This window comes from Suncus etruscus, chromosome 11, assembly GCF_024139225.1.
Source record: "Suncus etruscus isolate mSunEtr1 chromosome 11, mSunEtr1.pri.cur, whole genome shotgun sequence".
In the NCBI taxonomy this organism is placed as follows: domain Eukaryota; kingdom Metazoa; phylum Chordata; class Mammalia; order Eulipotyphla; family Soricidae; genus Suncus; species Suncus etruscus.
In genome coordinates, this window is record NC_064858.1 from 6,968,183 (window position 1) to 6,993,442 (window position 25,260).

Consider the following 25,260-nt stretch of genomic DNA (forward strand, 5'->3'; position numbering starts at 1 on the left):
CTTTGTGATATCACTTGGGCCCTTGGAACTCAAATGCACTTTAAAAAAAATACAGTTTCCAAAATAATTTACTTACGGAGCAGAAGTCAAGCCACATTCTATGGTGCTCAGGGGCTAATACTGGGTCTGAGTTCAGAAGTACTCCCTGGCTGTGCTCAGGGGACCATAGACAATGCCAGGAATTTGAACCACTTTCAGTGGGGTGCAAGCCTAGTACTTCCTTAACCCCTGGATATATCTCTGGCCCCTGCTACCTAATTTTTAATCCAACATGGAAATCCTAAAACAAAGATATGATTATTTGTTTTTAATTAGCTTTTCATTCAGAAGTACCCAGCCAGGCCATTTCAAACCACTTTTCTAGAGTCATCTCCATTCTCCTCAAAACCAGTGGGCAGCTGTTCTCTGCTTGACACAGGCTAGGCCTAGCCAAGATTTAGGCAAATCCTGGACACACTGAAGTCTGTCTCTCCCACACAGCCTCCCCCAGACCCACAGGTCTGGGAGGACATGCAGGCCGGCCCCGGATTCAGCCCATGGAATGTTCTAGAAAGTGCCCCCCTGAGGAGGAGAAAAGAAGGCCACAGCCCACCCATAAATACTGTTCCCCGGGACCCCTCCTTTCCCAGCTCTGGGCTCTTTATCTGGGCTGTCAACATTCTCTCTCTCCTCCCTTCCTGGCCAGGGTTCTGGCGTCCCATAACCTCGGTGGCCCCCTCTGCACTCACCAATTCCCCGAGCTCACAATTTTCCCTTCCAGCCTTTATGGGCTTGTAGAAATGGCCTGTGCTTCGCCACAGGCCGGAGCTTCCTAACTAAAGTGGTTATTGATGTGCATTCCCGGGGTTTTAGTGCAGAGGCAGAATCAATAAAGGAGAAAATACTGCTTGGTCAGCCTCACCACAGAGCGTGCTGGGCAGCTTTACAGCCTGGGCCCGTTATGGGCCCCCTTAATGCACCGTGCAGAAGACCGGGTGCCGCCTGGGTCCGTTATAGGCCCCCTTAACGCAGCGCACAGCCCTGCGAGTCCAGTCTGCAGCCAACACGATCCGCTTTGATCCTTGTCTAGTGGCTAGAGAAGCACAAGGCCCAAATTGCAGGGATTTCTGGCACAGCTGCACAGAACTATTTATTGGAGCCTGATTTTATCTCCAGAAGAGATTTAAAAAGATGAAAGAAAAGAAAGAAAGAAGAAAGAGGAGAGAGAGAGAGAGAGAAGGAAGGAAGGAAGGAAGGAAGGAAGGAAGGAAGGAGGAAGGAAGAAGGAAAGGAAGGAAGGAGGAAGGAAGGAGGAAGGAAGGAAGGAAGGAGAGGGAGGGAGGGAGGGAGGGAGGAGGGAGGGAGGGAGGGAGGGAGGGAGGGAGGGAGGAGGGAGAGAGAGAGAGAGGAGAGAGAGAGAAGAGAAAGAAGAAAGAAAGAAGAAAGAAAGAAAGAAAGAAAGAAAGAAAGAAAGAAAGAAAGAAAGAAAGAAAGAAAGAAAGAAGAAGAAAGAAAGAAAGAAGAAAGAAAGAAAGAAAGAAAGAAAGAAAGAAAGAAAGAAAGAAAGAAAGAAAGAAAGAAAGAAAGAAAGAAAGAAAGAAAGAAAGAAAGAAAGAAAGAAAGAAAGAAAGAAAGAAAGAAAGAGATGAATTCAGGGGACCCTACAATGCAGGAAAACAGGCCAGAGACCCAAGTTCAGGGACAGTAAGTAGCTCTGTTGCTGGTGCAGAGGAATGAAGCGTGCATGTTCGAGGAAAATTCTAGGTCCCTACTCCTCTGGATTTCAAAAGGCAAAGCAGAGAGTGGTTTGTCTTTCTCCCTACATGAGTGGTGACAGCTGTTGACAGCTGTGGGCTCTCTGGCTCACTCACTCACTCTCTCTCTCTCTCCCTCTCTCCCTCTCTCTCTCTCTTCTCTCTCTCCCCCCGTCTCTCTCTCACATGCACACTCAATTTTGTTTCATTCTCCTTATTTTTTTTTTTTTTTGTTTTTTGGGCCACACCCGGCAGTGCTCAGGGGTTACTCCTGGCTGTCTGCTCAGAAATAGCTCCTGGCAGGCACGGGGGACCATATGGGACACCGGGATTCAAACCAACCACCTTTGGTCCTGGACCGGCTGCTTGCAAGGCAAACACTGCTGTGCTATCTCTCCGGGCCCTCATTCTCCTTATTTTACTGAGAAAAAAAAATATGACTGAAGTAGCATGAGTTCCAAAATTTGCACTAATAGATCAAATAAATAAGCATATACAAATTGTCAACATGTCCTTTCTTCCTTTTCTACACACACAAAAAAGACACACGTGTATTTGTATGTGGCCTTTTTTGCCCTAAAATATAGCAGAGTTACTAAAAAGCAATGCTTTTTTTTGGTGGGGGGAGTGTTGAATTACTTGTTTTTTTTTTCTGAAATATTAAAGCTTGCTTCATTAGTAATTCCATAAATTAATCACTGATTCCTACTTGGTATACTTCTAACTCTGCTGACTTACTTGTTTTTTCCCTCAACAAACTGGAAAGCAGTGATTACTGGCTGCAAAAGATCACCTGGGCCCCGAGGAAGAAATCCTTCCCCCACCTCCAAACCTCTCATCCCAAAAAGGTAATAAATAAACAGCTTTTTCCAGAAGATCTCAAAAGAGATTTCTGCAACAGCCCTCCCCATTCGTCTCAATTAATCATTTCATTGCCCTGATAAGAGCCAAAATCGCTCTCTCCTAATGGTAAATAACTTCCTAACGGATTAGAGCAGGCCAGCTTCACGGCACATAATCCAGGCTTAATGAAGTGTAGCCATCAACAAGGCCCGGTACAGATCAAATGTCACTGCCTAAACAAGTGTAAGTTCAAACAATCTGCTTATGCGCCTTATTACAGGCATTTTTTTTTTTTCAAAGGGAGACAGTTTCCAGTATATTCCTAAGAGGGAAAGGACACTTTGGAATGCATTTTCACTCATTCATGGCATACATGCATTTGAGTTGGTAATAAAAATGAAGTTGGTCTTGTTTAGTTTGGGGTGTAAGTGTGTGTGTGTGTGTGTGTGTGTGTGTGTGTGTGTGTGTGTGTGTGTGTGTGTGTCAAATCCACCCAGTGATGTAAAGATTAAAACATTCATAATTACCTTGCTGGCACTTAATCTCTTCCGGTTGGACCAATGCTATGTAGAGGAGGAGTTCACAGATCGGAAGAAAACACCAAAAAAAAAAGAAAGAGAATAAGAAGTTTGTTAATAAATACTTATATTCTCCAATGAAGGAGGGAAGTAGGGTTGAGTTCTATGTAACACCCTTTTCTGCAGAAAATAGGAACCCAAGTGAAAGAATTTTCCTGGGGCTGGGTGACATTACTTCTTCACTCTCCGTAACAGAAAACCAGGTCGCTAGGACATAGCTCAGCCCTCAGAAGAAAATTGATGTTCTTTACCATTATGTCAAGTCATCTTGCCTCAGAAAAAAAAAAAAGGATGGGGGGAGAAGGGAGAGCACCCCTATTGGAAATCCCAGGTAAGGTATTCTGGAAGTGTGGCAAACCAATAAGGCAAAACTTACTTTCACATTTGGAGATATTAAGGAGAAAAAAGGGTGCCCTTGCCCTTCCCTTTGGAGTCTCTCTATCCAAAATAACTGCATGTAAAGTATTTCTCTCTTAAGAAAATGCTTAAGAAAAATAGGCTAATGCAAGACTAGCAAAGAAGGCAAAGAAGCAAACACTCTGCAATCAGATCAGCTCACCCTGGTCCTCTGATCTCCTCATTTGTCAGGTCGACAAAGAAAAGTTACAGCTAGCAAAATCCTCTCCTCTCTCTCTCTCACCAACCCTCCTATGGCTAAAGCTCCCTTCTGGCTGGTGAACACTTGCAGAGTAAAATGTGGGCAAATGTAGGAGACTTTAATGCAATTATGAATCTAATTGCACAAAACATATTTATGATGATGTTAAGGAACATAGAAGTACCTCTAGGCCAATGACTTCTTGGCTTGGTCAAGACATGGCACCAGTGATTAAAAACAAGAAACTAAACCCTCTTTTTTCTTTTTTGGAGGGAAGGATAAACTTTTATTTCTGTGGACAGCCAGTATAGAAACCTAGATTCCAAAATGACTAGAAACAACTGTGCGTCTGAGCAGTAACGGTATTTTCCCCACTACAAAAGTACCTGCCCTCAAAACCAGCCCTAAAGGGAATCATCATCTTCTAGCTATACAAGCCTAGAACTCATTGGATTTTGAGAACCACTAGTCAACCAATCAACAAAATAGATAAGGCAGAGAAAAGAAAAGACGCATTTCTGGTAGTATCTGACTATCCTACAGACAAACAGAAAGTGTCTCCATTCAACACTAGGTCATCTCAATTGTCATAACCTTCTGAGATGTTCTTTTATTGTTATTAGTATTATTTTAAATCAGCTTAAATAAATACTTAAATCAATTAAGTAGAAGCTTAAATCATTCTGTAAAATGGGCCTCCTTGTTTTTCACTCCTCCAAATTAGAAAGGGAAGGAGCGAAAAATTGAGTCCATTGCTTGAAATACAATGCTCAGTTTGTTGAGGTTTGGTGCCTTTGAATTTTAGTTGTTTGCTTGGTTTTTTGGTCGTTGCTGCTGCTGTAGTTTGTCGCCAAAGAAAAGAAAGTGGCCTTCCTGCCAGAGACTTATCTCCTGAACAAAGCCTGTTCCTGCACATCAAAATCAAAATCAATCCCTAGATGTGAAGAGGAGAATCACAGCATTTTCACTGAATTTTTTTTTTTTTTTTGGTCAGTGGGTGTTAGAGCCACAAAGACATTTATTTTCAGGGCTGGGAGGAAGAAATTGAAGCCCAGAACTGAGAACTGGAACTAGATTCTCTTCCATCTACCTAGAAATTAAAATGCAAATGTATCCCCCAATTACTCCTAATTACATCATCTTGTCTTCCCTGTCTCCAGCCTGAGTTATCTTTATCTAAAAGCCCAGGGGGAGTTTATTATCACATATGAACCTCAAGGCAGTTAAAAAACATCTCCTCCTTTGGGGACTGGACCGATAGTACAGCAGGGAGAGCGTTCACTTGCACATGGTAGACCGGGGTTTGATCCTCAGCATCCCATAGGTCCCCTGAACCTGTCAGTAATAATTTTTAAGCACAGTGCAAGGAGAAAGCCCTGAGCACTGCTGTGAATGGTCCAAAACAAAACAAAGGAAAACAAAAACAGAATACTTTCAAAAAAGTGATAATGAAATAAGTTTGTCCTTATTTTAATTCTGGGAATTAGGAGACATAGTCCCTAGCAAACAAAACCCATTATTGTCACTTAAAGGATTAATATCATTTAATGTATTAATCTTACATAATATGATATTTAAGAAATATTATAATGCCCATTATATCATAGCATTGTTCATCAGGACAGTTTAAATCTTATAAGTCTTGCTTGCTTATATATTCAGACAGTTTCAAAAGTGGCTCTTTCATTTAGAATTTCTATGCACTTGAAATTTGGGGCACTACAAAAAAAACCAGAGTGAAATTTGTATTTTCTCCAAAGTGCTAGCAATAAAAGAGTAATAGGAGAGAATAAAGAGATGGGAAGATGGGGGAGATAGAAAAAGAACCAGCAATGGAAAAGCTGCAAATCTATCATCTGACCACCTCCAACATACATGATGGAATTGTTGAATCAGGGAAAAGCTTCGCACAATGGAATAATACAGAAGAAGGTCATGGCACTTAGAAAAATGTGCATTTTGGAGGCTGTTATAAACTGATCTTGAGCAGCCCAATAGCATCATAATTACAGCACTATCAAGAATCCTTAGCCCACAGAAAGACAATTTTCACATGGTACTTTTTTCCAGAATTTCCAAGATGAACACAGATTGGGGAGTTGAAATCTCATTGTTATTTGTGGCCCCATATCACACATGCACAATCTCTCACACACTCTCTCTCTTTTACTCTCTCTCTCTCTCTCTCTCTCACACACACACACACACACACACACACACACACACACACACATACGTGTACCCCAACAAGGAGCTCAGGAAGACAGATCATCAGAGAAGAATGACAGGCATATTTTTTTAAAGGGGCAAAGAGTCACTTACATGTCTTCTGAAATTTCCCTGCTTTATTATCAGGTTCAGATTTAAGACAATCACTCCCATGTCCTCTTCCAAACTGTTGGGATCTTCCAATTTTAAAATATGTTCAGTCGTTCTTACAAGAAAAAAGAAGAAACAGTACATACTGTTGGCTTTTACTGGCGGTGTTTTTATGTGCTTTCTAATGTTATTTCTTCTATGATCAAAGTCTACCTCCCTGAGAATCAGGACAAAATATACTTCCAAAAATGCACATGAAAATTAATTCACCGTTTTCAGGGGTGAGAAACTCTTTAGCCTAATTCAATAGTTGTTTACTTCCTTCCCTGCCTGCCCAAATAAAACATACGTATTTGTTCTCCCTGAAACTTCCCTGAAAATTTGGCTGACCATCAATAACTCAAAGCAGATATATAGATATATCTATATAGATATATATAGATATATCTATATAGATATATATATATACATTTTTAAATGAGTCCCAGAGGAGTTACTATCTGATTTATAAAGGCAGGAGCTCAAAAGCAAACAAAATTTTAATTTTTTTTTCAAGCATTCTCTCTCTCTGGTCTCTTCAGAAGGTTGGGAAGTACCATGTGAGGGAATCCAGCACCCTTTCCCACCAAGCCAAGTCCCTTCTAAAAATTCACCCTAGGAGTGAGAAGGTGAAAAGACTGACCTGTTCAGTTCAAGTTCACTGAGTGTGACAAAAGCTGAGCCCATGAAATCCGACGTGGTCAGATCTCGGTCGTATACCTGCAAGAGGGAGAAGGGCCCTTGTGGCATAAAAGTGGGGGACCACCAGGAGCTCGTTAAATTAGTAATAAGCACAATTGGCCAAGAACAGAGATCTAAGTCTAAAAAAGTTGTGTACTCTTTCCATAAGGGCAATGTAGCTAAGCCAAAGGGAGAGATCAAATTGGTCCCAACTTGTCCATTTTGCCGACCCCAATCCAAAAAAGAAAAAGAGCTTTACAAATTAAAATCAGAGCAGCAAGAAGTGTTAGAACTCCCACCGTCTCCTGAAAATGGAAAACTTATTCCAGGGAGCATGGCTGCTTATGAAATAAATATTTGCTAATAATTCCGTAGCATTCTGCAGGGGCAGCTTTCACCTGGTGTGAGAACCTGGGCGGCTCCCGGATCGGGGGACAAGAAATATCTCTGCTGAGTATCAGTAAGTGACTCCCACAGAGCAGGGCTCTGTAGCTCATGTCCTTTGCCTGAGAAGCTATCATTCTTTCCCCTTCCCTGTGTTTAAATACAATCAACGATCCGATCGTTTTTTGTTGCCCTCTGGAATTTTCTAGAACTCCGATCTTTCTCCCTCTCCAACAGGACGTGTTTGCAAAAAGCAGAAACAAACTCTTCCCAAGAGAGAAAGTTCAGCAGCCGGGACTCAGGAATAATCATAATCAAAGAATAAATTTGAGAGCAAGTCCCCTTTGCAGAGGACAGAGATAGTGGAGAAATAGCTATATATTTTATGTGTGTTTATATATAAATAGTACGATATTTATATATTTGTATTATTTATTTTATATAATTACATATCTATATAATTACATGTATAATTAATTATATAGGATTATAAATATATTATTTATATTCAAATATAAATATACAAATATGTAAATATATAGATTTATGTTGCATGAATATATAAAATACATTTTTCAATAGATAATGATATATAATATAAAATATAAGTATATATTTTATATATTCCCCCTCTCAAGGTGGGCAGCTGGAAAGAAGATACACAATTTTACCTTCACTCGTAGCTTCTGGGCCAGGTTTTGAATGGGTAGCACCACAATTTCGTCCCACACGGGGTTCAAGTTTTTATAAATGACTTTGCTTTTATATAAGGTCTTTCCGTTCAGCTTAAATTTCACATAGGGATCACTTGTGCCTTAATAAAACAGAAAGAAAGAGGAAGGGAGAAAATAAATAAATAAATAATAAATAAAACAAGAAGAGAGATACAGAAAAAATAGAAAGGAAGAGAGAGGGAGTAAGACAGGATTTTACAAACTAAAGTTTAAAAAAAAAAAAAACAAGATCTCCGTGAAATAAAGATTTTTATTCCAAGTTCCCAGCATTTCCCCGAAAACAGCCAAGACAAAGAAAGGTCTCCAGGGGCCAGGATGAGGGGCCCCAGAGGTGCCGGGGGAGAGGTGTGATAAAGGGTGCACTGGCTGAGTCCTCTCTGCAGGAGAACAGAATAAAAATGGGCTCTTGGTCTTTTTTGTTTTATTTTCCTGTTTGCTTTCATCATGGTCACTGGCATCTGCTCCCCCAAAAAATGTCCAGAAATAGAATCCAGCCCTCCAGGAGAATCTCGGGCCGCCTCAGAACAGCCCCAGGAGAGCTGGAGCTGGGACCAGAAGTCAGAGGCCAGAGGTCAGGCTTGGCCAGATGGCAGCCTCAAACCTAGGACTCTGGGTGAGAAGCATCAGAAATACCTGGGGCTGCAGAAAGCTGACTCCAGGGATGGGGTGAGGGGAGCCAGGGGAAAGAAGAGGAAGGGTATGGAAGGGAGAAGTGGCTTTTCTCCTTCTTCCCAGCAGACCCACATCCTCCAGAAAAGTAAACTGGGATTCAAGCTAGTTAGCGAGGCCACTGCTGGGGCAATTGTGGGGTGACACTTGATAGCTGAACCCCTAGGCAGCCTTGAAACATGCACCAGAGGGAAGGAATAACATGGATCCCCCACCACATACAGACAAAGACAGACATAGACACACACAGACACACACATGGACACACAGACATACAAAGACACACATGAGCACACAGATACACAGAAACAGACATTCAAAGACACACACGGGCACACAGAGACACATTATAGACATATAGACACATGGACAGAGACACACAGACATACACACAGACACACATAGATATAGACACACAGCTACACAGAAAGTCACCCACAGACACACACACACAGACATACAGATACACAAAGACACACAGACACATGCACAGAACACACACACAGTCATAGACACACACATTCGTTTTACTCACTGGAATGCCAAGGATCCACCCTACTCCCTTGTACAACCCCAATCTTAACTCCTCCCCAAGTCAAATCAACCCAATACCGAGAATAGGACCTCATAGACCCAGGGGTTCCGCTAACACTGCTCCCAACTTCCAAACCATCTTCCTCTGCACCCTTTGCTCCCACTCCCTTGTCCCTTGAGTATGCAAGGGCTGCACACACAACAACCACAACTGTCCCTGCTCTTCTGTCCAGAATTCACCTTACCCCAACAGAGTGAGTGACAGGCACTGAGCCCGAAGTCACACAGACAAATCCAGGGACACTTTGGCTCCCACAAAACTTGGGTTTGGCAGAGCCCACCCCCCCCCTCACTTTAACACACAGACATGCATGTCTGAAGGGAAATTCAACAACCCCTGGTGAAGTTTGTTGCGAAAAGCAGCAGTTAATGCAAACACACACACACACACACACACACACACACACATATCCACAATGCATCTAGTTGTGAGTGAGTTGATCCAAGTCATTTTCGGCTGGCATGGCCAGTCATCCTTTTAACAAGCCTTCTGCAGTCTCTGTCTGTCTGTCTGTCTGTCTGTCTGTCTGTTTCTGTGTGTGTGTGTGTGTGTGTGTGTGTGTGTGTGTGTGTGTGTGTGTGTGTCTTAAAAAACCAGGGGAAGGAGTATAAAAAAAAAACGATAATCAAAAAGAGGCCTTTAATTAAATGAAAGCGCCACTGTGGGATCAGGCCTTCATGCCTGTCAGCGTCCCCTCAAAATAAACATCTCAGAGCCCGGCTCAGGGGTGTCACGGGCTCCCCAACAAAGCATCCTGGGTAATCCCCGTGCTTCTTGACAGCTCTGGAATGTTCGAGCTGTTTCACGGGTGGATGGCATCCGTGGCGTGCCAGGAAATATGAATGTCTGGAGTTAATAGAGAAAACGGGAGTGGATTTACACAAAGCCAAACAAGGTAAGAGGGTGTTGCGTCAGTGCCATGATAATTGTGATGGCGGAAGGAAGGCACGTGCCCATGTGTGTGTGCTTTGTTATTACTCTCTGTCTCTCTCTGTCTCTCTGTCTCTCACTGTCTCTAACTCTCAGTCTGTCTCTCTCTCCATCTCAACTAGGCAGGTTCTGAGGAAGAGTCATGAACACACGCCCAGGATCAGACACCTAAATGCCTGGATTTGAATCCCCTTTCCCAGTCAGGAGCTTCCCAATGAATGAGGCTATTGACAATTGGAGAGAACTAGAAAGAGGGTGTCCCCCAGCCCCCTAAACACACCTCGATGGAGCACCCTGGGGTGTCACACACACTTAATGCCAGCCAAGAAAGCTGCTCTTCATGGCTCTGCCCAGATAGATGTTTTTTGCCCAATATGGTGCCAAGTTGAAATGTGCTTTGTGGGTTCGACTTGGTGACAGGCCCAGCCTTGTCGCTGTCGCTCTCATGTATGAACACTGGCAGCTCGTTTGCTCTTCATCTAACACCACTGCACATGTTCAGAATTTCCTCTTCACCAGGGTCAAGCCATGCAATGAGTCTCCTGACTCTCTTCCTGATACCTAAAATAATCTCAGCATCCTTCTCAAACTGGACCAGCCTGGATTGGTCTTACTTTGCCACTGAAATTCTCCATCCTGCTGTGGACCTTTGTACCCTCAGACCCTAAGCATATGTGCATTGAAATTGTTTCTTGCTTTGAGTTTTTTGGAAGGATCGCTTAAGGATGGAAACTGACCATTCACCATCTCTCTTGTCTAAGTTCACTTCCATCCACATACATGGCAATGTTCTATGTAGAGTATTTTTGGGCTTTTGTTTTTTGTTTTGTTTTGTTTTGGTTTTGGTTTTGGGGTCACAGCTGGCAGTGCTCAGGGGTTACTCTCCTGGCTCTACGCTCAGAAATTGCTCCTGGGAGGCTCAGGGGACCATATGGGATGTCGGGATTTGAACCACTGACCTTCTGCATGCAAGGCAAACTCCTTACCTCCATGCTATCTCTCTAGCCCCTTTTGTGGGTTTTTTAATTTATTTAATCAAATACACCCAAGTTCAATTGATGGCCTTGTTGCTGAACATTCTTCTTAGAAGACATATTCCCATGACAAGATTTTTTTTTTTATTTTTGGATTTTGGGTCACACCCAGCTGCTCTCAAGGATTACTTCTGGATTATTTCTGTTCAGAAATCACTCCTGGCAGGCTCGGGGGACCACATGGGATGCCAGGAATCAAACTGGAGACCTCCTAGGTTGGTCACGTGCAAGGCAAATGCCCTACCACTGTGCTATCTCTCCACCTCCTCCATGACAAAATTTTAAACTAGTTTAGCCATTTCCTCCCTTCCCCTGCCTGCCCTGTTTCAGTGATGCTATATTCCCATTTCTTTTCCATTCCAGTCTCTGGTACATTTGGAATTAGGTGAATGTATGGAAGGGCCTTTAGGTGAGAATATTATCCAGGAGAGTAAGATGATCAAAGCCAAGATAGACATATGGTAGCAACTTAATTAATTAAAAGGAAGAAAGAAACTAAATGTAAGAAAACAAACAAACAAAACCAGACTAAATTAGCAAAACAAACCTAGAAACTAAGATAACAGCATCAGAGAGCAGAAGAATAAGGGGGAAAAACAATCTACTTCCAAATCTTCAGATTTGGTCTTGTCCAAATCAATAGAAAAGCCAGTTCCTTTTTCCCCCTGCACAGAACCTCTAAAGGTAGAAAAAAACAGGTTCTGCTACGAACAACAAAATAGAGCAACAAATTAAAAAAAATAAATAAATAAGAGGAGGGACTGGAGAAATAGCACAGCGGTAGGGCATTTGCCTTGCATGCAAAGAGATGGTAGTTCGAATCCTGGCATTTCATATGGACCCCTGAGCCTGCCGGGGGTGATTTCTGAATGTAGAGCCAGGAGTAACTCTTGGGCTCTGCCAAGTGTGACCCAAAAACCAAAAAAAAAAAAAAGAGGAACTAGAGCCATAGCACAGCAGGGAGGGCATTTGTCTTGCATGTGGCAGACCTGAGTTCGATCCCCAGCATCCCATATGATCACCTGAGCTCACCAGGAATGATTCCTGAGCATAGAACCAAAAAGTAACTCCTGAGCACTGCTGGGTGTGACCAAAAAAAAAAAAAAAACAAAACAAAACAAAACAAAACAAAAAATAAGAGAACTGAAAACTCTGCCCATTTCATATTTCCCAATACTATAATTCAACATAGAAGACAACTTAGTGGGCACCTAGAACTTACTATGAAGTGTCTCCCAACCAAGGCCCTGGGAGGTCATTTTTCTGCCTGGCAGGCAGTGATCAATAGACAGGCTCTGAAGTCAGGATCTAGGTACAGATCTGCCTTGCCTGGCTTCCCTCACTGGCTGCTAGGGCTGGCCAGGACGCCCAAACAGGAGCTGGGGTTTGGGGTGAAACGCCCCATCCTTGGTCTGTCCCCAGCTGGCCTAGCCCCCTGGATGGACCATTTCACAAACATCCCGGCCACCTGGGTGGGCACCACACAAGGATCTCGTGCCATCTGGTGGTCAGAGAAGGTAACTCCAAGGCCGAACAAATTCCCAGGTGGTAGTTCTCTTTTACAGGTGAGAAAGTATTGGGGGAGTAGGGGAGACGTGAAATAGGGGCCCAGGAAGATTTCGGAGAGCAGCTGGCCAGAGCAAGCAGGAGGTCACCTCATGCAGGCTGCGTACACTGTTGAAAAGTAGCTATCCACACAGGAGAAAAAGAAATAGAGTCCTTGGTAACTAAGGAGCACTGGGCAGAGACAGGCAGGCGGGCAGAGAGAGACAGACAGACAGGCAGACAGACAAACAGGCAAAGAGATAGACAGACAAGCAGGCAAGCTAATAGAAAGATAAATAGACAGTCATGCAGGCAAGCAGATAGAAAGTTAGGCAGACAGACAGACAGACTGGTAGATAGACAAAGCAGATTAATCAATAAACAAAAAGATGGAAGGATGGATAGATAGACATGCAGACAGACAGACAGAGGAGACAGACCAGTTGATCAACTGATTGATAAAATGGTAAGTAGAAAAAAAAACAGATCAATAGATAGTGATGGATGGATGGATGGATGGATGAGTGGGTGGTAGGTGGATGGATGAGTGGATGGATGAGTGGATTAATGAATGGATAGTCAAACATGCTGGTATTAGGACAGAAACACAGACAGACCAAAATTGATAATTAATAGAAAGGCAGGCAGACAGATAGGCAGATAAATAGATAGACAGACAGACAGATAGAGAGATAGATGATAGATAGATAGATAGATAGATAGATAGATAGATAGATAGATAGATAGATAGATAGATGATAGACAATCGAACAAATGGGCAGACGGATGGATGGATGGATGGATGGATGGATGGATAAATGAACATGCAGTCAGGCAGACTGGTAAGACAGAAAAACAAACAGACAGACCAACTGATCAATCAACTAATAGACAAAAAGACAAATGCATGGATGGATAGACAGAGAGATGGGGCAGACAGATGGATAGAGATAGAAAGATAAACAGATAGATGGTAGATGAATGGATAGAGACAGATATATGGATAGATAGATAGGCAGACTGATAGACAGATTGATAAATAGAGACAAATGATATATTAGATAGGTAGATAGATGATAGATAGATAGATAGATAGATAGATAGATAGATAGATAGATAGATAGATAGATAGATAGATAGATAGATAGATAGATAGATAGATAGATAGATAGATATGCAGACAGGCCAATTTTTCAATTGATTGAAGATAGACAGAAAAACAGATACACAGATGGATAGATAGAGAAACAAATAGAGACAGATGGATAGGGATAGAAAGAGAAAGAGATAAATGAATAGAGATAGACAGATAGAGATAAGCAATGGATCAAAACAATGAGAGCCCTCAGAATGAAAGGGATGGAAGTGTGGGAGGAACACCTGGCTGAGGGAGAAGGAAGGACCAACAGCCGCAGGCAAAAAAAAAAACAGGGATGAAGAGAGAGTCGGGGTGACAGAACTGCAGGAGGGCATCTGCATGCACCTGGGTTCCATTCTCAGCACCCCATAGAGTCCCCTGAGCTTCCCAATGGAAATCCCTGAGGAGAGTGCTAGGAGTCAGCCCGAGCACTGCCAGGGATGACCCCAAAATACAACAACAAAAACACTCAGCACTCAATGAAGCTGAACCCTGCAGGTGTCAAATGAGTCATCCAGGGGGAAGAGTTAATGGCTCCATACACATTTCCAGGTGATCCTTGTCACCCAGAGGGGTTGGCACTCAGAACCCCCACGTCTCACCCACCACCCAGTGCATAAGGGCACAGAAGACAATGACAGCTCTCCAGACATGGGGGGATGGATGAGATGGTGAGGGCCAGAGGCAAACCCAAAACCCTGGTACCCCCCCCCATTCCCCTATCCAGAGCATCCCTACAGCACTTCTCCCGCCTGACCCCAAAACTAGCTCTGGATTTTTCTACAACTGTTTCAGGGGACTCCCACACATCATTTGGTTGGCTGAGGGCCACTTCCCGAGAGGCTGGAGAAACTGGGCCAGGCAGTTCTGAGCAGAGACAGGACAAGAGAATGTCAGGGACCTTTGGGACACACCTGGCCATGCGTGGGGGTTCATAAATGCCAGGATCCACCCCCTAGTCTGAGCATGCCAGGCATGTGTCTTAATCTCTGACCCCTCTGGAATCTGCATTATTTGTACTAAGGAACACGCCTGGCTTGGGGAACAGCCACTGTAAGGCAAACCCCACACAGTAGAGGAGTGTGGAGCTGGCTCTGACCCCTCTCCCCATCTCTGAAGTGTCTCTCCTATTTCCCGTCCTCCCCTCTCCTCTCCCTCTCTTCCTTCCAACACCCACAGAGATGAACCTGTCCTCAAAACACCCTGATTCAAACCACAGACATGGAATCAGAGGGGCCAGAGAGTCAACACAGTTTGATCCCCGGCATCCCATATGGTCCCCAGACCTTCACTAGAATAAGTCCTGAGCACAGAACCAGGAGTAAGCCCTGAGCACTGCTAGGTGTGTCTCTGCCCCCACCCCAAAAAAAAAAATGAGAAGAAAAGAAAAGGACCTAAGACCAACAGGAACAACCTTTGAAGACCAACTACTGGGGACAACCCGGTCCTTGGCTAACTGTGAAGGTGGCTTTTCTCAAAACTGGCAGATTTGGGGGGACAGGGAAGCATTCCTTCCCTTGCAAAGCAGGAAGGGACATTTCACACACATGTTTCCAATAAATACAGTCATTTCCAACCAGCAAATGCCCGCCTTGGTAATCAATACATTCTTTTTCCTGTTTTTATTTTGGGGCCACAGCCTGCTTATTAGCAGGCTCTACATCTCTATTTTGAAAAATAAATCCCAACTTAGCCTGCAAGGCATGGGGATATAGAAGAAAAGCTGCATGGACGTGAAAAAAAAAAATCTCTCCACCTACAAGACACAGCAAGAAGGCGATCATCGGCCCTCCCTCAACCCCCTGCCTTTTTGGTTAAACTGATTTTTCTGTCCCTTATATTGTGACAAAAAGGAATTGCCTGGGAAAAAGGTCCCTGTTGCAATGCCGCATAGGGACCACCGGAGGGCGCCAAGAGCCCAGGATCTGACGCTGGTCCCATCTACAGATCAAGGGGGAAATGGGGTGCTTTAAGTCCAGGGCTGTGCTCCAGAAAAAAATGCAGGCATTGATGCATTCAACATATTTGCATATGCATGTACAGATGCATGCCTGCACGGACATGCATGGGCAAAGGTACACATATACAAGGACACACACACGTGTCTGTATTGACAACATGTACTCAGGAAAGCTCCAGAAAATCTCAAGCCATGTGAGTGCACAAGACAGCCATGAGAACTTCTGGTAAGAAGATGTCTTTGTATGTATGTATGTATGTATGTATGTATGTATGTATGTATGTATGTTTGTATGTATGTTGTAAATATGATTGTCACTTCAGCCCACTCAAGAGCCAATGGGCTCCAGGTCAGGGAAATGGTGCCTCTGAGTTTTAGGAGACCACCCCTCTGCTCCAAAGACGCTTCCAAATGGACCAGGGGAAGACTGATTCACAACCACGAAGCCCCTCTGGGCTCCTGCACCCCAATTTTCAGGATCAGCCCCACCCATGCCTATTCTCTTTGTGCCTCAAAAAAAAAAAAAAAAAACATGCAGAAAAGGAACCGAGAAACCAATTGTCTGGGCTTCCGGTCACACGTTCTTTCATGTTCTCACGCTGAGATTCTATTATGCCTTACTGTCACTCACTGAAGAAAGTTGTCTTGGAAGCAGTGATAGCACAATAGGGATGGCTTTTACTTGCACCTGGCCAACCCGGGTTCAATCCCCAGTATCCCCATATAAAATCCTCAGAGCGCCACCAGGAGTCAACCCTGAACATCGCTGGTGTGGCCCAAAAAGAAGCAAAGAAGTTGTCACACGGCCCATCCCTTCACCCATGATTCTGCGGTGCCTAGGGGGTTCCCTGGAGGGCCAAGTAGCTCTCCCTGAGTCCATATATGGCCTATAAACCCTAAAACACTTTCCAAGACACTAAGAACAGGTTCGCCAGCTCATGCTCTAACCCCTCACTACGATGTCCCAAGCACTCAACTCTTCCAAGCAGAGAATGATGCATCACTAAGTTTCCCCAAAAATTTAAAAAGCAGAGACTGGGAAACTGAGTCACAGACTCCCAAGCACCCTGGTCCTAATAGAAAATCAGTCACTGAAGGTGTCACTGTCATTTTAAACTGGGGGGAGAGGGATATTATAGCACTACAGACATGGGACAAGGATGGCAAAGGTGCTTAATTGGCAGGTGGTCAAGCTGTGTTTGAACCCCATAGGGTCTCTCAAGCACTGCTAGGAGTGGTCCCTGAGCACAGCCAGGTGTGCACCAACTTCCAACAAAAATATAAAAAAAGAAGCGGGGCACAGAGGTAGCATGGAGGTAAGGCATTTGCTTTGCATGCAGAAGGACGGTAGTTTGAATCCCAGCATCCCATAGGGTCCCCCGAGCCTACCAGGAGCGATTTCTGAGTACAGAGCTAGGAGTAACCCCTGAGCACTGCCAGATGAGACACCCCAAAAAAATAAAAAATAAAAATAAATAAATAAACAGATACATGGGGCTAGCACAGCAATGGAGTATTATCTTTGCACGTGGCCGACCCAGGTTCAATCCTCGTCATCCTAGATGGTCCCCTGAGCCTGCAAGGAGTAATTTCTGAGCACAGAGCCAGGAGTAACCCCTCAGCATTTCTGGGTGTAGCCCAAAAACTAAATAAATGAGTTGATATAGTTAAATAATGAATGAACAAACGAACAGACACAGACCTACTGGTGACAAAGAAAGGGGTTGTAATAAATTCTCCCAGATTAGGGAGAACCAACTCCCTAAGTCCACAGGTCATCTCCTCCAAGCACAATCCAGTCCAGGCAGGGAGCTCAGATGCTACAATTTGGGGAGAAAGATACAGAGATATGAATAAACCCAGAAAGGGAGTGGGGAGACCAAACTCCTGTGAAAGGCACACACACACACCTCGTAGGGAAATTGTCCAAAATGAAAAAGCAAGACTGATAAATCAGGATTCGTCCATATCTTCCTGGGGCAAGTCTGTCTGTCTCCAGAGAACTCACCTCCAGCTACTGGTCACAACAGCGCTTCCAGGTGATCAGACACAAGGCCAACCATAGATAGACCTAAGCCAAAGCACTGGCAAACGCCCCGCCCCACAATCAACTGCACCCCCTTCTCTGCTACTTCAAGTTAAAATACACCCCATCTGCCCCCATCACTCAAAGTCAACCCACATTCGATCCCTGGCATCCCATAGGGTCCTCAGAGCCTGCCAGGAGTAATTTCTGAATGCAGAGTCAAGAGTAACCCAAGCACTGCAGGGTGTGGACCAGAAACTCAAAATAAGGTGTTGAATGCATACTAAAGTGTACATCCATAGGGCATGTATTTTGTGAGTACAGATGAAGGGTGAACCTGAAGACAAGGTACAAGCACCATGCAGCAGACACGCACAGAAGAGAAATGGTGATGCCTATGGGAACCGCCAAGTGGCCAAGTATATAGAAATAAATCCTCGGGTTCTAAATCTAAAATACTAGAGAGACGCTGGTCTGAAGTGAATAGCGGTCTGGAGATTAACTCATATGCACATGCATGGAGGGAGAAACGAGTTTTCAGGAGTTCCCACATGTTTGTCCTTTGCTCCTAAGAAGCAGCCAGCTCCATGGAGGTCTAGAAAGACAAGAGAGCAACTTCCTCAAAATCCGAATATTTAATCTGAGAGAAATGACCACACCAATCCAAGGTGTGCTGCATTCAAAGATGTTTTCAACCAGTGAGTAACAAGGCTTATATTGAGACAGGTAGAATCATATCAATACCATTAACGCCACAGCCAAGGAGAAGGAAAAGGTGATCTTGGCTCCTTTAAGATCCAGGTTATATGGCCACACATCAGAAAGCTGGCCAACTCCAGAGGAGGAGGTGGGCCTAGTTCCTGACCTGCCTAAACTATGTCTGCTGCATCCATCACCCAGAATCATCACCTTTTTGCTTATGGCCCTACCTCACCACCCCTCTACAACTCTCGGGGACACAATTTGACCAAACTTCCGGTACACTGATCTTTAGGCTGAAATCATCAATGCTTTTTGGAGCGAGTGTGGGCATCCTGATCTCATATCTTCCTTCTTCTAGGAGGCCTGGCACCTAAGAACATGCCCCACAAAAAGTACAGTATCAGTAACAATGCTTAAAAATTTCTGGAAAACTTCATTTGTATGATGCTGTCATCCCTATAGGAACACACCAATTTAATAGAGCACCTAACAAAAAAGCTTGCTCAACCGTTTGCCATTATATTAATGATTTCATTGGAGATACGATAATTTTCACAAATGTGCTTGTTTTTGTACTTTTACTTTTTTCCTTTCATTGCTTTTTGTTTTGGGGCCACATCTGCCAGTGCTCAGGGGTTACTCCTGGCTCTGAGCTCAAAACTAACTCCTGGCTCATTCCTGGCTCAGGGGGCCATATGGAATGCCAGGGGATCAAACCCAGATTTGTTCTGGGTCAGCAGCATGCAAGGCAAAGGTCCTACCTCTGTACTATCACTTCTGCCCCTCTTTCATTGTTTTATTTTAAAAAAAGAAAATTTTATTATCTCTTTTTTTTATTTTCTATCTCTATTCGTTTTTTCTTTTTTAATACCTTTGTTTTTGTTTGTTTGTTTTTTGGTTTTTGGGTCACACCCAGCAGCGCTCAGGGGCTACTCCTGGCTCTATGCTCAGAAATTGCTCCCAGCAGGCTCGGGGGACCATACGGGATGCTGGGATTCGAACCACCATCCTTCCTCATGCATGGCAAATGCCTTACCGCTGTGATAACTTTGCTCTCACTATCTGGAAACAAATGGATGACAGACAACTATGTCTGCTAAGTGATGCATTTTCTTCAAATACAATTAGAAAGAAAAGATCCAGATGGTAGGCTAGACCCAGAGATGAAGAGAGAAGAGGAAAAGTGCTTTGTAGAGTGGGGATGAATTTTAGGGAACTCCAACGAAGGTGCAGAAGGACACACTGCCACTAGGATGTCACATATCATGGCCATGGGATTCCCACTCAGTCTGTGACAGAAACATCTCCCATGGGTGCTGGTGGCAGTGACTACAGCCTCTAATTGATACAAGCTGGTACTGAGAAACACCTGTACCCTGTGCCAGCTAGCCAGCTGCAGGTCTGCTCCTGGGGTGGTGGGGATCGGGGGAGGGATTTGCACACTGCAGGGACATGGGGATCCTTACCACAGCGATCCCGAATGACCAGATTGCGACCTTCCTTCAGGTGGACAGTCAGCAGGTAGGCGAAGGGGCCCGGGAGGCTGCCCACAGAGTCGCCCGCCTGCCCCGGCATCTGTTCAGATGGATGGAGAGGAAATGGAGTGAGATCGTCAGGAATGCTGAACTGTCTCCAGCGGGATGTGGGACCCCCACTGTTCACCTCTGAGAAGCTACTAAACTGAGCTGGGGTGGGTGAAGGGTGGGGTTGAGGACTGGCCTCTTTGGGAGGAGATATCCATACCTCTTCTGAGATCACCATGATACTATTTTTCTTCCCAAGGAAAAAATACAAGGTCTGGAGTTTCCTGTTTTTGGAGTTTCCTGTTCCTTTATTTCTGGGGTTCATCCATTTCTAACCACAACACCCCCTAGGGGAGGAAGAGGAATACAAGCCTGGGGTATCCCTCTCGCCTACTGATCCCTTCTCTGCATGAAGCAGAGGTTGAGCTTAACAGCACCCAGACCTGTCCATGTCCCCTACACCCTCTTCCCCCTTACTGGGATCTTATTTTAGGGGGTCATTCTATCCTATTTCTTCACAGGACCCCTCAAGACTCTCCCCCACATACAAGGCAACAACCTTCCTTGTCATGCTATTGCTCTGGCCCTGACTCAAAATTTTTGCTCTTTCCCAAGAGAAAGTGCAGATTAATATTGATGAGTGTCCACCATTGACCCCGGCTACACCACAGGGATAGTTTCCATTGGGTCCCATCACAGAACTTCTTCAGAATGACGCTGTTCTCTCTTGTCTCTCTTGCTCCCCTCTCTCCTCCCAACACTGCTCTGTATTTCTAGAAGGATCCATCCCAGGCTGACAATCCCATAGTCACTCAATCGTCACTTCAAGAGGGAATGCAGGGTGTAGTCCTGGATAAAATTTTGCTTTGTTCCCATTGGAGGCCACACACAGAAGTGCTCAGGGCTTAGTTATTTCTGGCTCTGTGCTCAGAGATCACTCCTACAGTTGCTTGGGGATCACTCTTGGGGATGCTGGGGATCAAACTCAGTCAGCTACATGCAAGGCCAGCTAATGCTTACCTTTGCACCTAGCTAAAGCTTACTCTTGGGACAGAAGAGAACTAGGAAGACAGAGCAAAGAGCGACCCTCATCCATGTGTCTGTTGATTTCTTTCAAGGGTATCACTCACTGTTTGTTCTTCTACATGATGGGGTGTCCCAGGGATCTGCGGGTCGCTGCTTCCACAGAGCTTCTGCAAATGCAAAGAGGAAAAAAAATAAAATTAAAAGAAAGGAATGAGCCCAGTTTGAAAAGAGCTCAGAGATGGTTGGGGCCACAATCCAGCCACAATCCACATGGGCTTCTCCCCTTTGCTTGTCCCCGGAAGCTCGGGCTGGGAATTGTGGACAGTGAACCCAGCGATTGCCGGCACGTTTTGGCCTGCCTCAGAGGCGGGCACTGGGCATGGGGTGACTCATTGATGAGAATGAGGATAAGCCTGTGTTTCTGGGGTGCAGGCGGGCCAAGACGCCTCCCTCTCAGACGCTCTTAGCATGCAATTTGTCCCTCTGGAAGGAGTGGAGACAGCATGGCCTCCTCCGGACTCATCCCCCACACCAACAAGCAGCAAGGGGAACAGAATAGTGCATAAATTATGGCCCCAAGAAAGAGCGGGAGACCCACAGATATGGGGAGAAGTGGACCCTAAATACAAGTGCATCATGGGACCCAGTTCAAGCACTAAACCCAACTTCAGACAGTTCAAAAGATTCAAGTCCAAGGTTTCATGGGGCCAGAGCTGTTGGTAGAGGCCTTTGGATTGGTCCTCATATTGCCTTCTAATTAGATGTCTCTCGATTGGTTCCTTTGGTTTTCCTGTTAATAAGATGTTTTCCCATCACATCCTTATCTGGCTTTTTCCCCTTCCCTTGGGGTTGGGCTTTTTTTTTTTCCTAATAAAGGCTGCTTTGGAGGCTTGGAGAAGGAGCTGCCATCTTGGCTCATGGTTCCACGTGGTAGAGGGACTGGCTTGTGGGTGAACAGCTTGAGTGTGAGTTTCTGGCCTGCTCTTCCTTCCCAACCATGTGTGGATTATTTCCTGCATCGGAATTGCTGCTGGACCTGTGTCTCTTGTCCTACCCAGACAGGAGGCATGGGGCTCCCTCTCCCTCTCTAAAGACTGTGTAACAAACAACCCACCATTTAACATGGAGCCATAGCACAGAGGGTAGGACATTTTCCTTGCATGCAGTTGTCCTGGATTCAATCCCTGGCATCCCACAGGGTCTCTTGAGCCTTCTGGGAGTGGTCCCTGAGCACAGAACCATACATAACCTCATAGAGTCACAGGGTGCGGCCCATAAAGTAAAAATAAATAAATGAGGGGCCAGTGAGGTGGAGCTAGAGGTAAGGTGCCTGCCTTGCAAGCGCTAGCCAAGAAAGGACCACGGTTTGATCCCCCGGCGTCCCATATGGTTCCCCCCAAGCCAGGGGCAATTTCTGAGTGCTTAGCCAGGAGTAATCCCTGGGCATTAAATGGGTGTGGCCCAAAAATAATAATAAAAAATAAATAAATAAATAAATGAGTGACTTCGCTCAGGTATTGGGGGCACCGTGTGGGTACAAACTTGCAGGGGGTGGTGACAGGTGTCAACCCAGAATAGCCAAGGGGGTCAGAAATACACAAGTCTCTGACCACTGACCTCTTCACTCCCTTCCTAGCCCTAGATGGACATTTCAGCCTCAGGCTAACTAGTCACATGGGGTCCCCCAGTGGGGAGAGGGAGAGGGAACCTCCTGGAATTGAGGACAAAGTTAGCGAAGTGACATCCACCCAGTGACTGCCACCAATAGGTAGTAACTCTCCCACTTAGCATGACAGAGTGACTTTAAGTCAACATTACAAACAGTTGGATTTGGAGAAAAGTCCCTGAAATTCAATTTATGATTCCCACAGCCACCGTAACTTCACGACCCATATATACATGTCAAGAGAACAGTAGCATAGAGCAGAAGTGGGGGGTGAGTGGAAGTAGGGCCTCCAAGGGGAGGCAACAAAAATAACACACACACACACACACACACACACACACACTCACACATACATTCTGAAGAGAGTTTGGATGCACTTAGCACATGCAAACTTTTTCTCTTTGCTCAATGGCACTTGTAAAAACCAAATGTGGGTGTTTGCGTGCAAATCGTGCCAATGTTCCCCTCTATGAACATCCCTGTGCTCTGGTCCTCATCAGACAACCAAAAAAAAAAGAACTGGAGTGATAGCACAGTGAGGAAGGCATTTGCCTTGTACAAAGTTGGCCCCAGTTCAAATCTGCATCCTGTTGGGTGCCCCGACCCACAGAAGTGATTCCTGAACACAGCCAGGAGGAAGCCCTAAGCATCGCCAGATGTGGCCCCCCAAAGAAAAGAAAGACCAGAAATTTCCCTTCCCCTTTGCCAGTTCTAAGTCTGCATCACCAAGTATTCTGGGTTTGATTTTTTTTTTTTTTGCAACTTTGCCTTTGGATTAAGGAGCACAGAGCATAATAGAATGTTTTGTTGTTGTTGTTTATACAGACCAAGGATGAGGTAAGATGTGTGTTGTATGTATGGCCACATAGGGACCATTTCCTCATCCCCCCAAAAATCTTGATATTTCACTATATCAAATAATTCCCTGAGCTCCAATGCATAGGAACCTTGGATCTTGAAATTTTATCAGGGAAGTTCACCTTATTCAGACTCCCCTATTAATGGAATTATACAATATGGCCCTTCTCACTTGGCATCATGCCTGGAAATCCACTCCAGTGGGTGCCTGTCTCATATCACTGGATTATGCATTGAACAACATCACAGTCATCAGTTTGGGAATATTTCAATATTGCCAGTCAGTTTCTCCACAAAGCACAAAATATTTAACAATTTTCAGCAAATTGTTTCTAGGAAAATACAGAGGAAATGTGAAAAAATTTGAATTATCATCAATGAAGAAAAAAATAAGCCAAAACAGCCTGATTCTAATCCAGTTCATGAATGAAGCAGCATTGACTCATTCAACATTGTTTTTGTGATTTTTTTTTTGAGGGGGGAAGTTGGGGATCACATGTGGCAGCACTCAGGGATTACTCCTGGTTCTGCACTCAAGAATCACTCCTAGAAGGTGCAGGGGACCTTATGGGATGCAGGGATCAAACCTAGCTTGGCTGTGTGCAAGGCAAGTGCCATACCCACAGTGCTATCCCAGTGCCTCATTCTTTATATGGTCCTTTTGTTTTGTTTTGTTTTTGTTGTGGGGGGCCACACGAGGAAATGCTCAGGAGTTACTCCTAGTTCAGCATTTAGAAATCACTCCTGTCAGGCTCAGAGGACCTAATGGGTTGCCAAGGATTGAACCCAGTTCAGCCACATGCAGGACAAACACCCTACTTGTTCTATCACTCCAGCCCCTCAACATTGTTTTTTAACTTTTCCAAACAAACTATTTCAAAGACTCACTAAAAAAAGATAAATAATCTTTGATGTCACCAATTTAAAAAATAAAGCACAATAGATTGAACAAGACTGTTTGCATACAGATGATCCGAAATGAGGCCAGAGGATTGGTGTGAGGCAAGGAAGTGACTCATGAAATTCTCGCTCTCAAGGCAAGAGTTTCCCCATGCCTGGCCTAGGTGCTTGTAGTAACACTGGTGACTTTGCATACTGCCTTATTCAGTACAAGTCTGGGCCACAAAACATACCTCCATAAAATCAAGAAGATATGAATTGTATCAACTTTCTTCTCAGATCATCAAGCACTGAAATTAGAAGTTAATTACAAACACACAGAGAAAGAACTTTAACGCCTGGAAATTAAACAGCTCACTACTGAAGAGAGAGTGGATTAGAGTTGAAACCAAAGAGGAAATCAAAATAAATGAGAATGAAGACATGAATTATCAGAATTTGTGGGACACCGCTAAAGCAAAATTATGAGGAATATTTATAGCTCTGCAAGCATTCACCAGAAGGAAGAAAGAACATGCATAAATAACTTAATGGCACAGTTTTAAAAATTGGAAAATGATGAAAAAATAAATAAACCAAGAATAGGCAAACAGGAAATAATGAAGTTCAGAGCAGAGATTAACAAACTGGAAACCCAAAAAACAACATGAAAGATTAATGAAAGCAAGAATTGGTTCTTTAAAAAAAATAAACAAAATTGATAAACTACTATCAAGACTTACAAATAAAAAGAAAAACTTAATAAACCAAATTAGAAATAAAAAGGGGGAAATTACTAC

At 44.3% G+C, this 25,260-nt stretch overlaps 1 protein-coding gene across 1 annotated transcript in view; it reads right to left on the reverse strand.

Annotated features, from left to right (window-relative positions):
- The window catches only part of MCTP2 (multiple C2 and transmembrane domain containing 2), a 108,718-nt gene that overhangs the window by 75,798 nt on the left and 7,660 nt on the right, over window positions 1-25,260 (reverse strand). Inside the window, 6 exon segments of the mRNA XM_049783306.1 lie at window positions 3,104-3,139; window positions 6,075-6,186; window positions 6,754-6,830; window positions 7,847-7,989; window positions 19,975-20,083; window positions 21,162-21,224. Of these exon segments, the coding sequence (XP_049639263.1) occupies window positions 3,104-3,139; window positions 6,075-6,186; window positions 6,754-6,830; window positions 7,847-7,989; window positions 19,975-20,083; window positions 21,162-21,224 (540 nt within the window).